The 16403-nt window shown below is 44.5% G+C and overlaps 1 protein-coding gene across 1 annotated transcript; it reads right to left on the bottom strand.

Annotated features, from left to right (window-relative positions):
- Window positions 1-177: 177 nt before the first annotated feature.
- st3gal2 (ST3 beta-galactoside alpha-2,3-sialyltransferase 2) lies at window positions 178-15170 on the bottom strand. The gene is made up of 7 exons (XM_061676254.1): window positions 14709-15170; window positions 9631-9690; window positions 9149-9282; window positions 7220-7399; window positions 7075-7120; window positions 4312-4431; window positions 178-4222 (listed from the first exon to the last, which is right to left on the bottom strand). The coding sequence occupies exons 1-7, from the start codon at window positions 15099-15101 to the stop codon at window positions 4049-4051; spliced, it is 1107 nt and encodes a 368-aa protein (XP_061532238.1). The 5' UTR covers window positions 15102-15170; the 3' UTR covers window positions 178-4048.
- Window positions 15171-16403: the final 1233 nt, after the last annotated feature.

The following is a 16403-nucleotide window of genomic DNA, read 5'->3' as shown; positions in this document are numbered from 1 at the left end:
GTTCAAATTACCTTTGGAGCGAATCACCCAACTCAAGCCTGTTGCTTGTTCTCATTTTGCGCAAGTAACATTTGAGTTGGAGCTATTTTAAGTGACATAATCCCATTCGAATCAAGTTATTCTCATCGAATGTTGTTTTGTTTTGAGCCAAAATACACAGTAACACGACCCCGCACGAAATTTCAAGAAGCTTTTATTTTTACAACCTAAGATACAAAGAGTGATAACAAGTACAGTGCAAGAGTGAGTGTGCAGGAAAGATGAAAGATGAGCCATCACCCATTTCTACTCGACTAACCCGTTGTGTTTTGGTGTAACTTTAAAATAACGAATAAAGCAAGACCATACAAAACACTACGAGTAAGAGGTTTGCTAAAATGAGTTACTAAGGCCGAGGATATCTATCCCATGCTCCAAAACGGAACATCCCCCCAAATCTGCGGACAAGATTAAAACTTTTAAATCTTTGAAAAGATTTTGGGCATACTGGTAGTCCAAAATACCGAGACATGGGACAACTAAATGGACCAGTTTTGCCAGAGCCTGAACTTAATTCCACTTGCAATTCTGTAGGCAACTGAAGCCCTCAAGATCGTGCAATACATTTGGAGCAAATAAATAATGATGAAATATTACCAAGTTTGCGCCATGCTCATAACCGAAAGAAGACATGAGTAAAAGTAATTCACTGTAACTTGAAAACGAATACTTGGGCAACCACATAGCTTTCTTCCATGAAATTTGTTAAACAGAAAAGAAAAGTGTGTATGAAGCCTATTAGGTTTTTTAGTCTCAGATTTTTTAGTAGGGGAGTGTTGACTTTTGACATCCACTGTATATTGATATTAGCAAGACAAAAAGGCATGCCTGGTCCTCGAATATGGCGTATTGTTTATTGAGTCACTCGTGGATAAATATATATGATATGGAAAAACAAGGTAAGTATTGTTCGTGTCACATAGTAAATTCCAATAAAAGGTGGCAATGAATGACACATATCGCTAGCCTAAAACCTCTTCTTTATCCTGTGGCTAACTTTAAAAAAAAAAAAAAAAAGTTGTCAGAAGTGAATGTTTTTGTATGTGCTGAGTTGCTGTATCCAACTCAGAAGGCACAGCTCACAGCCAGCAAACATACAGCAGGTGTGTTTCAGTCAGTGAAAAAGCGCTCGCACTCCTTCAAGCACTCTTGTCCCGAAAAATGAAATACAATTTGTGAAAGCTGTCATGTGCAAAGATGATTAGAATTGATGCCAGACACAAACGGACAGAAAGATAAAAGACAAGCGTATGCACACAGAGAAGGGAGAGTTCTTCTGATGACCAGTTGGGCGCAGTCAGGCTCCTCAGCTCTCATCGCTATGACAACAAGTACTTTCTTCACCAGCAAATTGAAACCAATATATGCGACAGCTTAAAACGGGGTTGGGAAATCTTTTGTACTCAAGAGCCACATCCGATTTTTGGAAGAGGGACAGACAGGCCTGGCCATCCGTAGATGAGATAAAAAAAAAAAAGAAAGAAAAACATACTTGGTGTATTCAACACAGCTTTTTTTAACATTCAAATCATTCTCATCTTTAGCCAAAAGGAAAAGAAGAAGTGGCCTTATTTATAATTTTTTCACTGTAATGAATTCAACAACTATTAAAGACGAAATACGTATAACTACCATCTTTTCAATATTTACAATAAATCAGACAACCAATGACTCCATGAGAAGAATCAATATAAAAGGAACAATTGAAGGCCTATATTTGTATTACCTTCTGAAATCGCTGATGATGTAAAATATGCAAATGCTGGATGGGCCGTACGTCGCCCACAGGCCAGACTTTGCCCAAACCTGCTCGAAAAGATCATTTCTTCGATAAATGAAGTGCAAGAAGCACCACTGCCACAGGGACATGCTGATAGTTATTAGCTGTAACTTTTTGTAGCTTTTTTTTAGGCCTTCAAATCTGCTACTTTGTTACTGCTGGAGTCTCAAGCAAAGCAACATGCTCTATATTCTCTTCAATGATTGGCCTTATTCTCATTATTTCAAGTCTTCGAGTATGAGCAAGTCTTCCTATGTGTCGTTTTCTCCTCTCGGTCAAATCATCTCCATCATCTCCATTCATGATAGTTTTGTGTTCATTGTGGGAATGCAGACGTCTGTAATGAGTGCAATGTTGACACTCACCAGCCATTCATGTATTCATTCAACAATATGTTTATATTGTGGTTTAATGTAGCTTCTGTATTGTATTGCATTGCATTTAGTTGTGATCGTGGGCCGAATAAAGTGCCTGGTGAGTATCTGTGATTTATACCGCTCTTAGGTTTGTATTCCAACTACAAATCTCAAGGCAAAACACGCATAATCATTTGAACACTATGGGCAGGTAACTTCAGTTTGCAGGGAAACGTTCTTTGGGCTTAGGCTTCGAAATTGAACGGACAGTTACGAGAGTTCTATTGATCCTTTTTCTGTAGCTCCTCAAGGAAAAGCGAAATAATTCCCCCAAATGTACCCTTAATGTGATATTTCTTTCCTTCCATCCGTTTTCCGTAGCGCTTATCCTCACTAAGGTCGCAGGCCTACTGAAGCCTATCCCAGCTGACCCTGGGCGAACCGGTCGCCAGCCACTCGCAGGACATTTCTTTCCTCAAAATAAAAATATTTTCGGGATCACCAAGGGAGTGATAAAGCGAACGTCCTTTGAGGGTGCAAGCAACAGTCGCAAACTATAGAACGCAATACAAATAAAGCAACGGAAATAAAACATTCCGCAGCAGTGAATAGGACATAGTCATGAAAAACGGAACGGAATGGGGATTTCTAAGGCGTGTGGCGGCGCGATACTCCTTGAACGGACAGCGAAGGTTTACCGGGACTAGCAGTCGATGAAGCCGTCATGTTCGATGATTTCACATCCGTGTGGTTTCCAGCGTTCTTCCACCAATCACACGGGCACTCATCAGTAAGTCAAATCAGTAACTCATCAAATGCGGCACAGCTCGCCGAGAGCCTTACATCGCAGCAGAACCACACAGACCCGGACCAAATGGCGCGCGCCCCGCCGGCTCTGCCGTGCTTCGGCTCTTAAATTAGACCGTGACACAGCACACGGGGATGATTAAACATCTGATTTGAGTCCAGCGTGCAGCCGTCCAAACATGCAGTCAAGACATCATCCTCCTGGAACTTCCGCTGCGTGGGCATTCCAGGAGAATCATTCCATCGACTCCCACTGATCACCTACTCTTTTTTTCTCTCTCTCTCTCTTTCCAACAGGGTTAATGCGACACAGCAGTCATCCCTGTAAGTGATTCAAGAAGAACTGTTTCTTTACCAAAACGGGGAATGCCTCTTATGATGAGATCTGATGTTAGAAATGGAAAATCTCGCCGAGCGCTTCGGTTGGCACCACATAATGTGCGGTGAGTCACTACTGTCTGTCTGTCCGTCCGCACGCCTACAGTGTTGCGCTGTGTGTCGGTCAACATCCGGCGCTCCGTAGTTTGTTGCTATGGGAAACACTGGCTGGTGAACAGAGAGGTCCTCGAGACTGCTGATGGCGCCGTTTCCTGCTCAAGGCAATGTGTATCAATAAAAAAGGTGGTGGATTAGATTCATAGAGCACGTGAGAGAATGTGACGATTCCCTCTCGAGCGCTGTCAACGCCAAGCTCGGTACCGCTCATCGTCACTCCTCAGTTGGATGTCTTTATTTTTCACTCCTGAGTTGAAGTTTGTGAATACGAAACACTCCTCGGGTCTTTCAGTCTCAGCTCTCAGCATAAGAGGTGAAACCCCGGGGCCCTCCCCTCCCCATCACCGTGTGAGCGGAACCTCACTCGGATTGATATGTTGCCACATTTTGAGCGCCGGATCCACATCCAAACATTTAGTTACTAGCTAGAGGGCTTGAATGTGATGCGATGGGACCCATCCATGACCTTTTCGTATCCCTCTTAGGAGGACTCGGCCATTGGATGGCTCGTGACCAAACTTGTGACTGTTTAACACACTATCTCTGGCGGAACCCGTTTCCCGGAGTTGATTTATTTCCCTGGGTAGACAGTGATTTTTCCAGCCTCAGACAGTCGTTGAATGATCTGAGCTTCAAAATCTGCATCGTGGACCCCCGTCTTTCGAAACTCTCCAGCGTAGCGGTTCTGCTCCCAGTAGTGGTGCCAGTTTCCACGGCCATCTGCCCCGAATCCAAACACGTTTACCTAGAGAAGTGGTGATCCAAAGAGTGATAACGTGTCAAGTTCTGTCATGTAAACAATAAAGTTACCAGATGTTACCGTTTTTCACTGACCTCATCGCAGACGTGCAGGGCGAAGAAGAGCACTAGCATGCCTGTGGATGGGTAGCGACCATGATGCCTCGTCCAGTGATCGTGAATGTATTTGAAGAATGCTGGGTTGAAGATTTGGACCTGCATATAGACAATGAAAAGAAGCCATTTGTAATTGCTGTCAAGATCAACATTCCCACATGGGAAGAATCAATCAATCAGTCAATCAATCAAACTTTATTTGTATAGCACTTTCATACATACAGTACAACGCAAAGTCTCCAAAGCGACGTGGAGCAATGCTAATAATCGGCCGATGCGCAAGGTATGCGACGAAGTGGAAAGCACAACAACGCGAGCGCAGTCAGCAGAGCCTGTCAGCACGCGCGCCGTTAGCAGTTAGCCACCGCTAGCCGTGAGGCCACCAGACCGAAGCAGCAATCGATCGTGTCGTTATTATTCAGGCCGTTTGTGAAATTGCAAAACTAGTTCATCTGTATTGTTATTAAAGGCGCCGCACATTTGAAAGTCGCAATAATGTTGACAAGGTACGTAGCATCATCACTGGAGAATGATAATGTTTACAATCCAAGGTGTCCGCATTATTGTCGAGGGGCAGTTTGTTTATTTTCTATCTTGTATACCTCCAAAACTACTGAGGACTTCAAAACAGTGCACTCTAGTGTTCTATTTTTCTACATTCGTTGCACAGTTGAGAGAACATTTTTCTTATATTTTTCTGTATTCATTCTGTTTTATTTGCGGCGGCACGGTGACCGACTGGCTAGCACATCTGCCTCACAGTTCTGAGGACCGGGGATCAAATCCGGCTTCGCCCGTGCGGAGTTTGCACGTTCTCCCCGTGCCTGCGGGGGTTTTCTCCGGGTACTCCGGTTTCCTCACACGTCCCAAAAACATGTACGGTAGGTTGATTGAAGACTCTAAATTGCCCGTAGGTGTGAATGTGAGTGCGAACGGTTGTTCGTTGATGCGTGCCCTGCGACGGGCTGGCGACCGGTTCAGGGTGCACCCCGCCGCTCGCCCAGAGTCAGCTGGGATAGGCTCCAGCAAGCCCACGGCCCTAGTGAGCATATAAAATCTATATATATATATATATATATAAAAAAATAAAAAATATCACGACACTAATCAAGATCAGACGATATTAAAAAAAAAAAAACAACCCTTGATTTGTTTTTTCCCCCCTAGATCACCCAGCCCTAGCACAGAGCATCCAGGTGAGGAAACACCATGTCAAGGAGCCCTCAGCACTCGGGCCCTACCATAGGCCGCAGACAAGAGCCACCACCGCGGAGCCCCCAGTGCAGCGGTGGAGCAGGTACCTGCACGCACAGTGGCTGGGGGCCCCACGAGGCGGCACCGCGCCCACGGCCCAACACAGCTCCCATCGCAGAGGGCTCCCTTCTGAGGAAAACACTCCAAGTAGTAGAATATTACAAAATCATATTCATCAGTTGAATGATATAAAAACCTTGCGGAAGTAAATCTGTTAAGCTACAATGATCAAAACAACAACAACCAAAATAAACAGAACATGAATACTAGACCTAAGAATACAAAAGCAGGAAGTACAAATAGAAGCTAAGATACACAAAAGTCAACAAATTAAATCCATATTTAGTAAAAAGCTAAACGAAAAAGGTAGGTGTTCAGTCGGGATGGATATCGAGAATCTGTGGCAACGATACCTTGGAATCGTTCGCTGTGAATTTGCTAACAATTCCCTTCGTGATTCTCTTTGAATCGATGACGTCGTTGCACATTTTAGGCAGCGTCTGCATCGCACGCACACGCTGGAATTCACAACTGACCTCCGAAGTGGTAGAATGCAACATCACACTCACTATTCTGAGTAAGGGTGCCAAATTGCCACCGAGTGCATGCAGCGGTAAACATGACTAAAAACCAAACCAATTGAACTACGCGGTTTCATATATTGCTATACAGTAATACACTTGACCACTTCCGGGTTTGAATTGAGAACTTTGAGAAGCGTCTCTGCTTTTACCAGGCCCAAACTGTCCAGTGTTTCCTCAGATTATCATCACTCAGATGAAGTTAAAACCACGTCATGGATAGATCATTTATTGCATCTGATAGTGTCAATCTTTCCTCTGAAGTGGGATGCAAAATCCTCGCATTTGTAGGAGTTAAGGGGAGACTGTTAAAATCAGGATTAGAACTGTGCTTAATGGGGGGGAAAAGACCATTTTTGACTCATGGATTATTTTGGAGAAGAATGCATTGTTCAAACTTCTTTCAGCATGGTTATAAAAGAAGATGGCACTTACTTGGGTTCTATGTCGGAACATAAACAAAAGAATTCCTTGTGAAACACTGCCTGAGGTTTGGCTTACTTTAAAACAACCAGAATGAATGACCTGATGAGAATTTCCACTTTTCTAATCTACAGGTAACATTGAGTGCCAGCGAACAAGGCTTTAGGCGACGACTCTCAGTAAATCTTACAAATCCATGGTTTTGGTTGTACTCCAAAATAGGCTGTAAAATGTGTGTCGGTGCTCAGGCGAAGACATTCTCCATGAAGTCTCCACATGGTGGGGATTATGTGAAGTTGATCTATTTTCATGGATTAAAGAGTGAGTTAAAACAAAGGGATGGTTTCTAGCCTAACTAATCCCCCATCAGCAAAGCGGACATAATTGTGGGAAAGAAGTCTGCGTGTTTCTGTTTCTCTCTCTGTGTGTGTGTGTATTTATGTCTCCGTCGTGGCATAGCTAATAACAACGAATAATATCTCACCTTATCTTTATCCACACGGAGAAACTGCTTCACTGGCGCGTAGGTGCTAGAGGAGAAAGGACGAATTACAATTCTATCAGTTGGATTGATTGAAATAAGACGGATTGTTAATTGCCCAGTTGTCTGAATTGTATAGTGCGCTTACAATCGGATCTGGCCGGTAGACAGCGCGCTGGTGATCCAAACGAGATCCAGTGTTTTAAAAGGAACTAGGACAAAGCTGACGTTGGCCGCCAGGTTCTTGGCGCTCTCGGGATACATGAAGTGGTGAGTGGTGCGGCTGCCGGCATCTTCCTCGTAGCCCACCGTGGGGGCCAAGTTTATCCTGACAGTGCAAGAGGGGAGCAGTATGAGAGATGTTTGTCTTCGGGGTGCACTCTGATAGCTAGCAAAGAATGGAGCCACCTGGTTTGCTCATTCAGAAACATGCTGCGTTGTTAAATAATCAATATCGTACAAAAATGACGCATGGGGCAGCAGCACTTTGTCGTGATTCTTTACGGGTTCCTCGTACTGTAGACTTCAGCCAAGGCCACACCATAACGCCACAGAGTGCTACTTGTGGTACTATTGATTATTTCCCACTATTAGCTTTGAAGTTGTTGTCCGTAAATGGGAAGGAACATTTGGCAATTAAGTGAAAAAGGCCAAGTTTGTCATGAGCTGTGGCCTGCAGTTCCGTTGTTGAAACTTGAGCAGAGATTCTGTGATTCTTGATGACTCCCCGGTCAGGGGATTTTTACGCGGCTCACGCTGGGAAGCCGGGCAGGACGTCAGGAGGCATCCGTCGAGAGGGGGGCACGTTTATGAGCCCCTCTCGCCCTCTCTTCCCAGTAATCAGCACCGCCTCGGCCGCGCACCCTTGGTCAATCAGCCTTCGTCGCCTGCCAGATCCAAGACTCCACTGCCAGAGTATTCACGTTCACCCGTGGTACACCGGCTCTCTACTTACACGTAAGCTACGCCGGTCATAATTTGCCCTCTGAGATGAGGAACATCACGATAATACAGACTAACACTCGTTAGCAGTGTTAGTCTGACTAGGACTGAAGCCACTGACTTTAAAATGTACTGAATAATGAAGGCAATAATGGAACATTGATGCGCTGATCTTGAGACAGTGACCTGAATCAATAATCACCATCTTATTTGCATGATGGTTTAGAAGGATCCAGACAATGCAATGCAGACACTAAGTGAGAGAACAATTTCTGTCAAAAGTCAGATGGTACAACTCAATTTACGGTATCCCATTTTACGCTACGCTTGTATTTTGTACCCAACTGAATTCCGCTTGTCCAGACAGGCAGGAGGCGGGCGGCAGAGCTCGAGCTCATTTTAAATACCAATTAGAGTCAAACTGCAGATATGAGAACATGGAACATGATACCAGAGTCAGAAGGGAAGCTGCCCACACACGTCTACTTAAAATTCAATGCTTGTATGCTTTTTTTTTTTTTTTTTAATTTCGTCTCTTAACATTGAGATACCATAATCAACTAGAGCTGCACAGTACTGTAGACCTGCCTACCTCAGCCGAACAATTTGAAACGTGTCTGTTGCCAGTGACAAGTTGAATATTTGCATCCCTGACGAGTACATGGGTCTCTCCCATCAGTCCATTATTGAGCTTTTGATCCTTTAGTATAACCATACTTTAAGCTAACGTGTGTGTGTGTGTGTGTGTGTGATAGCATATATAAACTTTGTGGAAATTGATTGCTGATCATGTAACTATTCATCATGCACAACACAACAGAGGGAATAGATTGAGACCAAAGGATTTACTCTGCATGCCTGTGAGACAACACAGGCAATGTAATTCAACTTCTTGGGATTCTTGAACTTCCAACAAGTCAATAACCCCTCCTCCGCCCCCCACCCCCACCAAAGGGCAACCAATAGGAACATTCAAAACTTTAAGATTAAATATCGCATCTGATTAAATATTGCATCTGTTTACTTTAATGACACATGCTGGGGTGAATGACGGTGCTCTACAGCCATCTGCATCCTCACTTTCTTACCTCATCTAATACGCTTCCCATGCATCCACACAATACAATCCTCTCACCTCATGATGTAGTTGTGTCCGTCTATGGTCGCCCCGTATGCAGCCCCGCGCAGGTTTCCCGAATTCCCCACTACGGCGCACCGTAGGCATCGTCCCGGATCCCATGAGCCATACGGCGATCGTCCAGGAATGACCTGTCAGAAAACACAATGGTGGAACATCGGAAAAAGTGAAGCACGACTCCACCACTCGGAGCGGTTTACAATAATAATATTAATGATCAAATAATTAACATGCAGGTCAGACCTAACTGTCCAACTAAAAGCTGTTTGTACATTAGAGGGCTGAATGTTTTTTTATCATAAAATATGATGTAGATGTAAATAATATGTGATAATAGAGTGCCTCTCAGAAATACAGACATTTGGGGAAAAAAAACAATTCCGTAAGGGGAAATTAAGGCAAGGAAATGTTGTCACGTTAAAGCTTAAACTTTGCTCATTTAAAAGTGGCAAAGTAAAATGACAAGTGAAATTGGATACCTGGAACAACTTAAGCAGCGCCTGCTGGATGCTGTGGGGTTTAAACTGGGGCTGCAACATCTAGAGAGAGAGGAAAATATGGTTAGGAGGTCCTGCTGAGGAACCACAACTTATAACATAATTGAAATTTAGCAGTGTGTATGTGTGAGCGTGTGTGTGCACGTTTTGTGTTCATTTGCACGCGTGTGTGCGCGCTTTCTGGCTGGATGAATCGATGTAACGGAAAACGTTGCCCCTGCCAATAGGGCTGCCACGTAGGCGTGTCGGGCTACTACAGTGCGCCGGCATGGCTAGTGTTCACATCTATCAATGTAGACAGCTATTTTGACGTGATTACGGCCGACATCAACCGTTCATTGTGTTAATTAAACAGATGCTACAATTCAATAAATAACACATACTGTAAATGGTATTTTTTGGACGAAAATAAAATGATTTCCAGACTTATTTTACCACATCAATCACAAATCTGTTTGTTTGTGATCGTGGATGGACGGCAGGGTGATCGACTGGTTAGCGCATCTGCCTCACAGTTCTGAGGACCGGGGTTCAAATCCCGGTCCCGCCTGCGTGGAGTTTGCATGTTCTCTCCGGGTACTCCGGTTTCCTCCCACATCCCCAAAACATGCATGGTAGGTTGATTGAAAACTCTAAATTGCCTGTAGGTGTGAATGTGAGTGCGAATGGTTGTTTGTTTGCTCTGCGATTGGCTGGCGACCAGTTCAGGGTGTACCTCCCCTCTCGCCCGAAGATAGCCGGAATAGGCTCCAGCACGCCCTAGTGTGGATAAGCGGTTCAGAAAATGGATGGATGAATGATCGAGGATGTGGAGGCGGAACTACCGCGCAGAACAGATTCCCGCCTTACGCCGCAGCGCAGACAACTAGTTGTCAGCGTACATCCAAGCATTATGCACTGTTAATGATTGTCATGCAGCGTGAGTAGAAGCACAACATAGATCCTTCTGTTCGACCATACCAAGACAATTCATAAACTGATAATAATACATAACTAGAGGTGCGTTTTCTGCGGAAATTTTGGACATAACCCGAATTGTTCATAAACTGGGCTGTTTGTAAACCCAACATTCCAGCAACCCCTGCAGATGTTTTTTTTTTTTTTTCTGGCTTTTTTCCCCCAATTTAATTTTCTTTTTTGGGGAACAAACCCAGAAAACGCTTATTGGTGGTTTGTCCCCGCTTATTCAATAATTTTTGAGGTTAAAAAAAAAAAGTATAAACATTTCAATGCAATTATAATGGCTGTTGTGTTCTGCGTATTTTGGTTATTCCTGGTCCATTGTACTACAGTGGAAACATTTTCCATTTGGGCGCAGTTGAAAGTATCCAACTCAAAACAACTCAGCAAACCACAGGGGCCTACGCACATGCATTCATACATCAGAATTCATGCACCAAAACAGAACTACTGCCTCGTTCGTCATCCTTTTTCCCCCACTCTTTCAGTCGCAGTCGGCCTAGCTTCCCCTCTCCTGACACACATCTTGTTACCTTACATTTCCAGCCACACACACACACGTCTTCACCAGCAGCCAGCGTGCCCTCATGTCTAATTCCTTCTCTCTAATTTCCCCTGCTCCCTCTTTGTTTCTCCTCCTCTTGTCTTTCTTGGTCTCTTTGGGGCGCCCGAACGGCACGCAGCTCATCAGTGCCGATCAGAGAGCACTAAATCTGTCTTTTACTTCCCCATTACCTCTCTCACTCACCATCTGGTGCCTTGCCTTATCGTTTTTTTTTTCTTTTTCCCCATCTTTCTTCATCCCTCCCTCCATCCTTCAGCTTATCTGTCTGATGCTCCCCGCACGATGCCAAATCCAGCTTGGCACATTGCACCTCTGTTGTTCCGGGACCTTTAATCTTTCTGTAAGCTGACTACTAAAGTAGGAGATACCTGGCAGGCACTTCTAACACACGGATATTTTATTTTTCAGGACAGCCAGTAAAGACACACACATTATACGTACATTAAACTGTCAGGCATCTTATCCACCAGCATGAGTTAAAACTCAAGATAGTAACGACGGTCATGTAAAGGACACAATCCATCATGGTAGAAGTTCAATTTGGTCAACTTTCAAACCCACATTTCCCATTTTCTATCCTCCTCATCAGGGCAGTGGGTGAGCTGGAGCCTCTCCCAGCTGACTTTGGGCAAGAAGCAGCGTCCACCCCGGACCGGTCGCCATTGAGTAGCAGAGCACATATTAAACAAATAACGATTAACACTCAAATTCACAATAGTAGACAATTTTCTTCAATTAACCTAACATGCGTGTTTTTCCCATGTGGAGTATCCTTCCCGGAGAAAACCCACACAAGCACAGGTACAACATACAAACTCCACACCCAGTAGGGCCTGAGGTGAGATTCAAACCTGCGAAAATGTGCGTACCACTACAGCGCTGTGCTGCCCACCACATTTTGCATCAAGAAATTGTATTTGAGAGTCCAAAATGTCACCATCATTAAGCGTTTAACAACTATGCAGGCACTGTTTTTGTAATCATTGTGAATGTAGGAAGAAATTTGCATTTTAATTCTCGTATACATGTACACGTAAACACCCGATATACTAAAGCATAAACTGAAATTAAACATTAACGTAATGTAAAATGTTAAATCACAACATGTATAACCAGTGTTTCCCACAGGACCGGAATCTATTTGAGGTGGTGGGTGTCCAGCGGCTGGCACCAGAAGATCGTTTATCAAATGTAAATATGGATACCTTTGATACTTCAGCCTTTTGAAGTACTGTATTTGCCGTGTCGCATCAGGAAGAAAAGCGGTGGTGTCGATTAGCAGACACACAGAAGGATCACACAGCGGCACAATCTCCGCGTAGCAAAATCCACAATCCAAAATTCATTTGTGGTCGCCCACCACAAATAAATGTATATGTCAGGGAACACTGATTATGCGACCTTTTGATCACAAGTGACAAGGATATGACAGCTAACCAATCGGTGGCTAGCTAGCCAACGGATAGTGTGAGAAGCTAACGGTCGACATCTTTACTCAGTGCTCCTGCTTGTGGACTCAAACATATAAACAAAATGATGATCAATACCGAATATACCAAATATGTAAACAAAAATGATTATCAATACCGGCTCCAGCTGAGGGTTCTTTCAAGGACACAGAACTGGGTTACAATCAGGAAGTAGAAACCTACCAAAATAAAACCAATAAGGGCACTAAACATCACCGCTGATTATCTTCGACTTCCACGGCACTGAAATACTCACGCTGGACAAAAGTGCTTGGACATTATGGAGGTTTTCTGCTTAGAATGTGAGTCTGCTGACTTTCCAGGGATATTCCTCTTCTCCTGTTCGTATCCACAGTATACTGTATACACGTTGTGCATATGAATGTAAATTAATTCCATTCTTTTATCACAGAATAGTGATGATTTTTTTTACAGTTGGTTTGCATCTACATAATTTATAGCCATGTAGGTTTGCAAGAAAAAGGGGAGGCATATCAGGATCATTCAACAGGTTCAAAAAGAGGTTAAAGCACATTCAGGGATTCAAGGCTATGGAGGCTCCTATTGGTCTCACAGGTCTGCAGCAGCTAATTTTTACCCCCCCCCCCCCCATCATTTTCTGTGCTTTGGACTCCCCTTCTCCACTCTCCTCCTCCCCAGTTCATCATCTCCCTGTTGCAGTGTGACCTAATGACTTGGCAGCTGTTCGTCAGTGTTTGCGGTAGGAGCTACACTGAGCCTTCCGACTTGAAGCCACATATGCTCCCGCAACACTTCCTAGTTTTAAAAGCAGGGTTCAGACCTACAGCTTAAACACTTCCAGGGGCTGTACAGTATTTATTTCAAAGATGTCACTGCTCTGCCAGCATCTTACCATGTGACTGGCTGGAAATATGGAGAAATGAAAATTGAAGCAGTGGCGTGGTTGGCTTGACGACACCAGAGGATGAAGTGGAATTGTGATTAGACATTTATATTCCCTCTGTACATGTACATATGGGAAAAATATAAATATGTTTTCATTTTACTGCGGTCTTTAAATATATTCTGACTGAAAAGGTTAGAGTGGATCTTTTATTTTATTAAGTGTTTTGGGGGAATAGGGTGTGTGGAGATATTCAAAAGTCGCTGTAACAAAGAGAGGGACACAGAAATTCAATAAACGTTGGCAAAATGCCATATTTTAAATAAGTAGGTGGAAAAAGTGATCTACGATATCAGTTGTAGGCACAGCAAAGCCCACAGAAATGCAAAGCTCACTACCCCTCATGAGGCTTTCGGATGATGAGCTGTTAAAGGGCTTGAGATGCATGAATCTCTTTCATAGCTTACTAAAGAAAAATATACAGCTTGATACGTCTGTTTTTAAGATTGATAGTGTAAGATTGTACATGCCACACGATCATTTATATGAACTAAATCTCTACGGGATGCCGATCGTCAATACTTAGAATGGCTTTAGAATAAATGTGCCATAATGTACTGAGCAGCAAAGACAGAGACATATGTACTATGTATTGGTCATCATTAAACTTTGTCTTTGCATCGATGGTAGGCTTCGTTACCAAAAGCCAAATAACAAAGAACACAAACACAGTTGCGCAATAAATCCTACCAATACTCCCAAGGTTTTCCATCCAGTTTTGCCTGACGTCATACATGACAGCGGCTTGAAATGTATTTTATTCATGTATAGTCTGAGGTGTGTTAAACTGCAGAGGTTCCATTGTAGCTTAGGTTAAGGATACAAGTCAATGTTTAGGCTACGTTTCCAGCAGCCACAGCAGCCCCGCTTGTCCGAAATGCAGTGCGTTGTGGGATTTCGGCCATTTATTTCTTCTGTACTCAAGCCTTGCTAAGTTTCTCAAGGTGACGACGGGCTGCGGGCACAAGGGGCTGCTGAGTCCCAGAAGCTCAAAGGTTCAATACGGTTCTGGAATGGATTCATGGAATTTCCATTCATTTCATTGGGAAAAGATGATTTGAGTTACGAGCGTGGTCAAGGAACAAATTGAACTCATATCTCATATATTGAACTTGTGCAATAAACGTGGGTTGTTACTTACCACCCACCAGTAGTAGACATCAGAGGACAGCTGGATGTTGTCTCTGGTCCAAACAGGTGAGATATCCGGGTCGTAGTTGTCATCAAACCAATCCGAGACACCGGGATCTCCCACACAACGAGGGCAGGCGCATGTTTGCTGTTGCTGAGAATCAGAGGGGGGCTGTCTGTATGAGCCTACGTAGCTGGGCACCAGCTTCACCCGCCGAGAATCCTCCCAGCCGGGCGGTTCCAGGTAATTGAAGCTGACTCCACCCCGTAACGAGATGGAGAAGAAGAGCGAGGTGAGAAAGACGAGAACCAGCGAGCCAAGTATAACCCAGACTCTTCGAGGACATCTTGCCCGCCTTGCTTTCTCCGCTCCGCAACCTTCCACACTACCTGAGCCCCCCATCCCAGGGGCTGCTCTACCTAGCCAAGGCCTGAGCTCTGAGAGTCTTGGTGCACCCCTGAAAGGACCCCCACCCCAAAACCCCCAGCGCCTGTCCCGGTGCAGGGCGGAGGAAGGGATGCGGGCCCCCCATGGCCATGCCCCCACCCCTGGGCCCGCCACTGTACCCCTCCTATGCTTTTCCTATGGTTCTTGCCTGTACCAGCCACCAAGGCCTGGTGAGCCTGATTGGGCCAACCTCCCGTTTATGGCTGTGGACTACGCGGTTGCACACACACTCATTTAAGTAAATACACACAAGACAAAGCGTCAAAGTCTATTTGTCCCACACAAGCTGTGCACTTGGTGATCTTCCTACGCTTGCTCTCTCTCAGCGTTTTTGCCCCTCCACAAATATGTGCTTGCCTCACACAATGAAGTTGCCGTTGAATTACACACAGCTGCGGTCTGAGATATTCCTTTTCTTTTCCACTGACACTGGCGCTACATCAGCTTTTGTATCCTTATCTTTACCCTGATGTCCCCTCATGTCCTCTCATTTCTTTATGTCCATCCCTCTCATTGCATTCCTTTTTTCTTCCTTTCAATGCCAATCCAGCGACGAGCGAGGGTAGATGCAGCAGGTCGTCGTCGTACTCCTCTCTACCAGCTGTGCAGGCTCGGCTCAAGCGCTCTGCTTTCTCTTTCCCCGTGTCTTTCGTTGCACTGTAGTCAGCGCCCAGGATAGCTTGCACTCTAGTTGAGCGCGGCGGAGAGAGAGGGAGAGATGAATGCAGCAGGAGGGGCAGTAAAAGGGAGGAGGTCCAGCCTGAAGGGTATTCTGTCACATCTCGTGCCATTCTAGACAAATATTACCTTGTCGTCATCTTGCTCCTCTTTATTTACTCCTGCCCTACTTGCTTCCATTGTACTTACTGACTGCTTATGCCTGTTTTCCTCATTCACTCTTCTCTTTCAGTGCTTCACACAAGCATCTCTGCTTGGAGAATTAGCACGTGTGGTGATCCTGCTCTGGGGTTTAAGACACAAACGTTCTTGGGGTAAAGATAAACCTCCACTAAACACCATTCAGATGTCAGTAATGTAATTGCAGAGTTCTGATTGCAGTAAAGTCCAGAAACTAGTCCGTAAGACTCAATTCAAGGATTTTTGTGGTTTATTTATAAAAGAGAGAACCCATGATGATGTTTAAAGGAAGGACTTGGCTGCAGGGTGACAGGCAAGGCCGGGGGGAAGTGAGGCGGAGAGGGTACGATGGAGAAAAAAAAGACGACCGAACCAATAAATCCCAAATCTCATCTTCTC

The sequence above is a fragment of the Phycodurus eques genome, chromosome 5 (assembly GCF_024500275.1).
Source record: "Phycodurus eques isolate BA_2022a chromosome 5, UOR_Pequ_1.1, whole genome shotgun sequence".
In the NCBI taxonomy this organism is placed as follows: domain Eukaryota; kingdom Metazoa; phylum Chordata; class Actinopteri; order Syngnathiformes; family Syngnathidae; genus Phycodurus; species Phycodurus eques.
This window is presented reverse-complemented; position numbering and strand designations above follow the sequence as displayed.

What these genes read in the sequence shown, in the direction of transcription:
- st3gal2 (XM_061676254.1), bottom strand. Translation starts at nt 15,101, where the DNA reads ATGGGGGGCTCAGGTAGTGTGGAAGGTTGCGGAGCGGAGAAAGCAAGG. An exon ending in ATGTCTACTACTGGTGGGTG is followed by an intron (nt 9,691 to 14,708) that starts GTAAGTAACAAC and finishes CTCTCTCTCTAG; the next exon opens with ATGTTGCAGCCCCAGTTTAA. An exon ending in TCCGTGTGGATAAAGATAAG is followed by an intron (nt 4,432 to 7,074) that starts GTGAGATATTAT and finishes GTCTATATGCAG; the next exon opens with GTCCAAATCTTCAACCCAGC.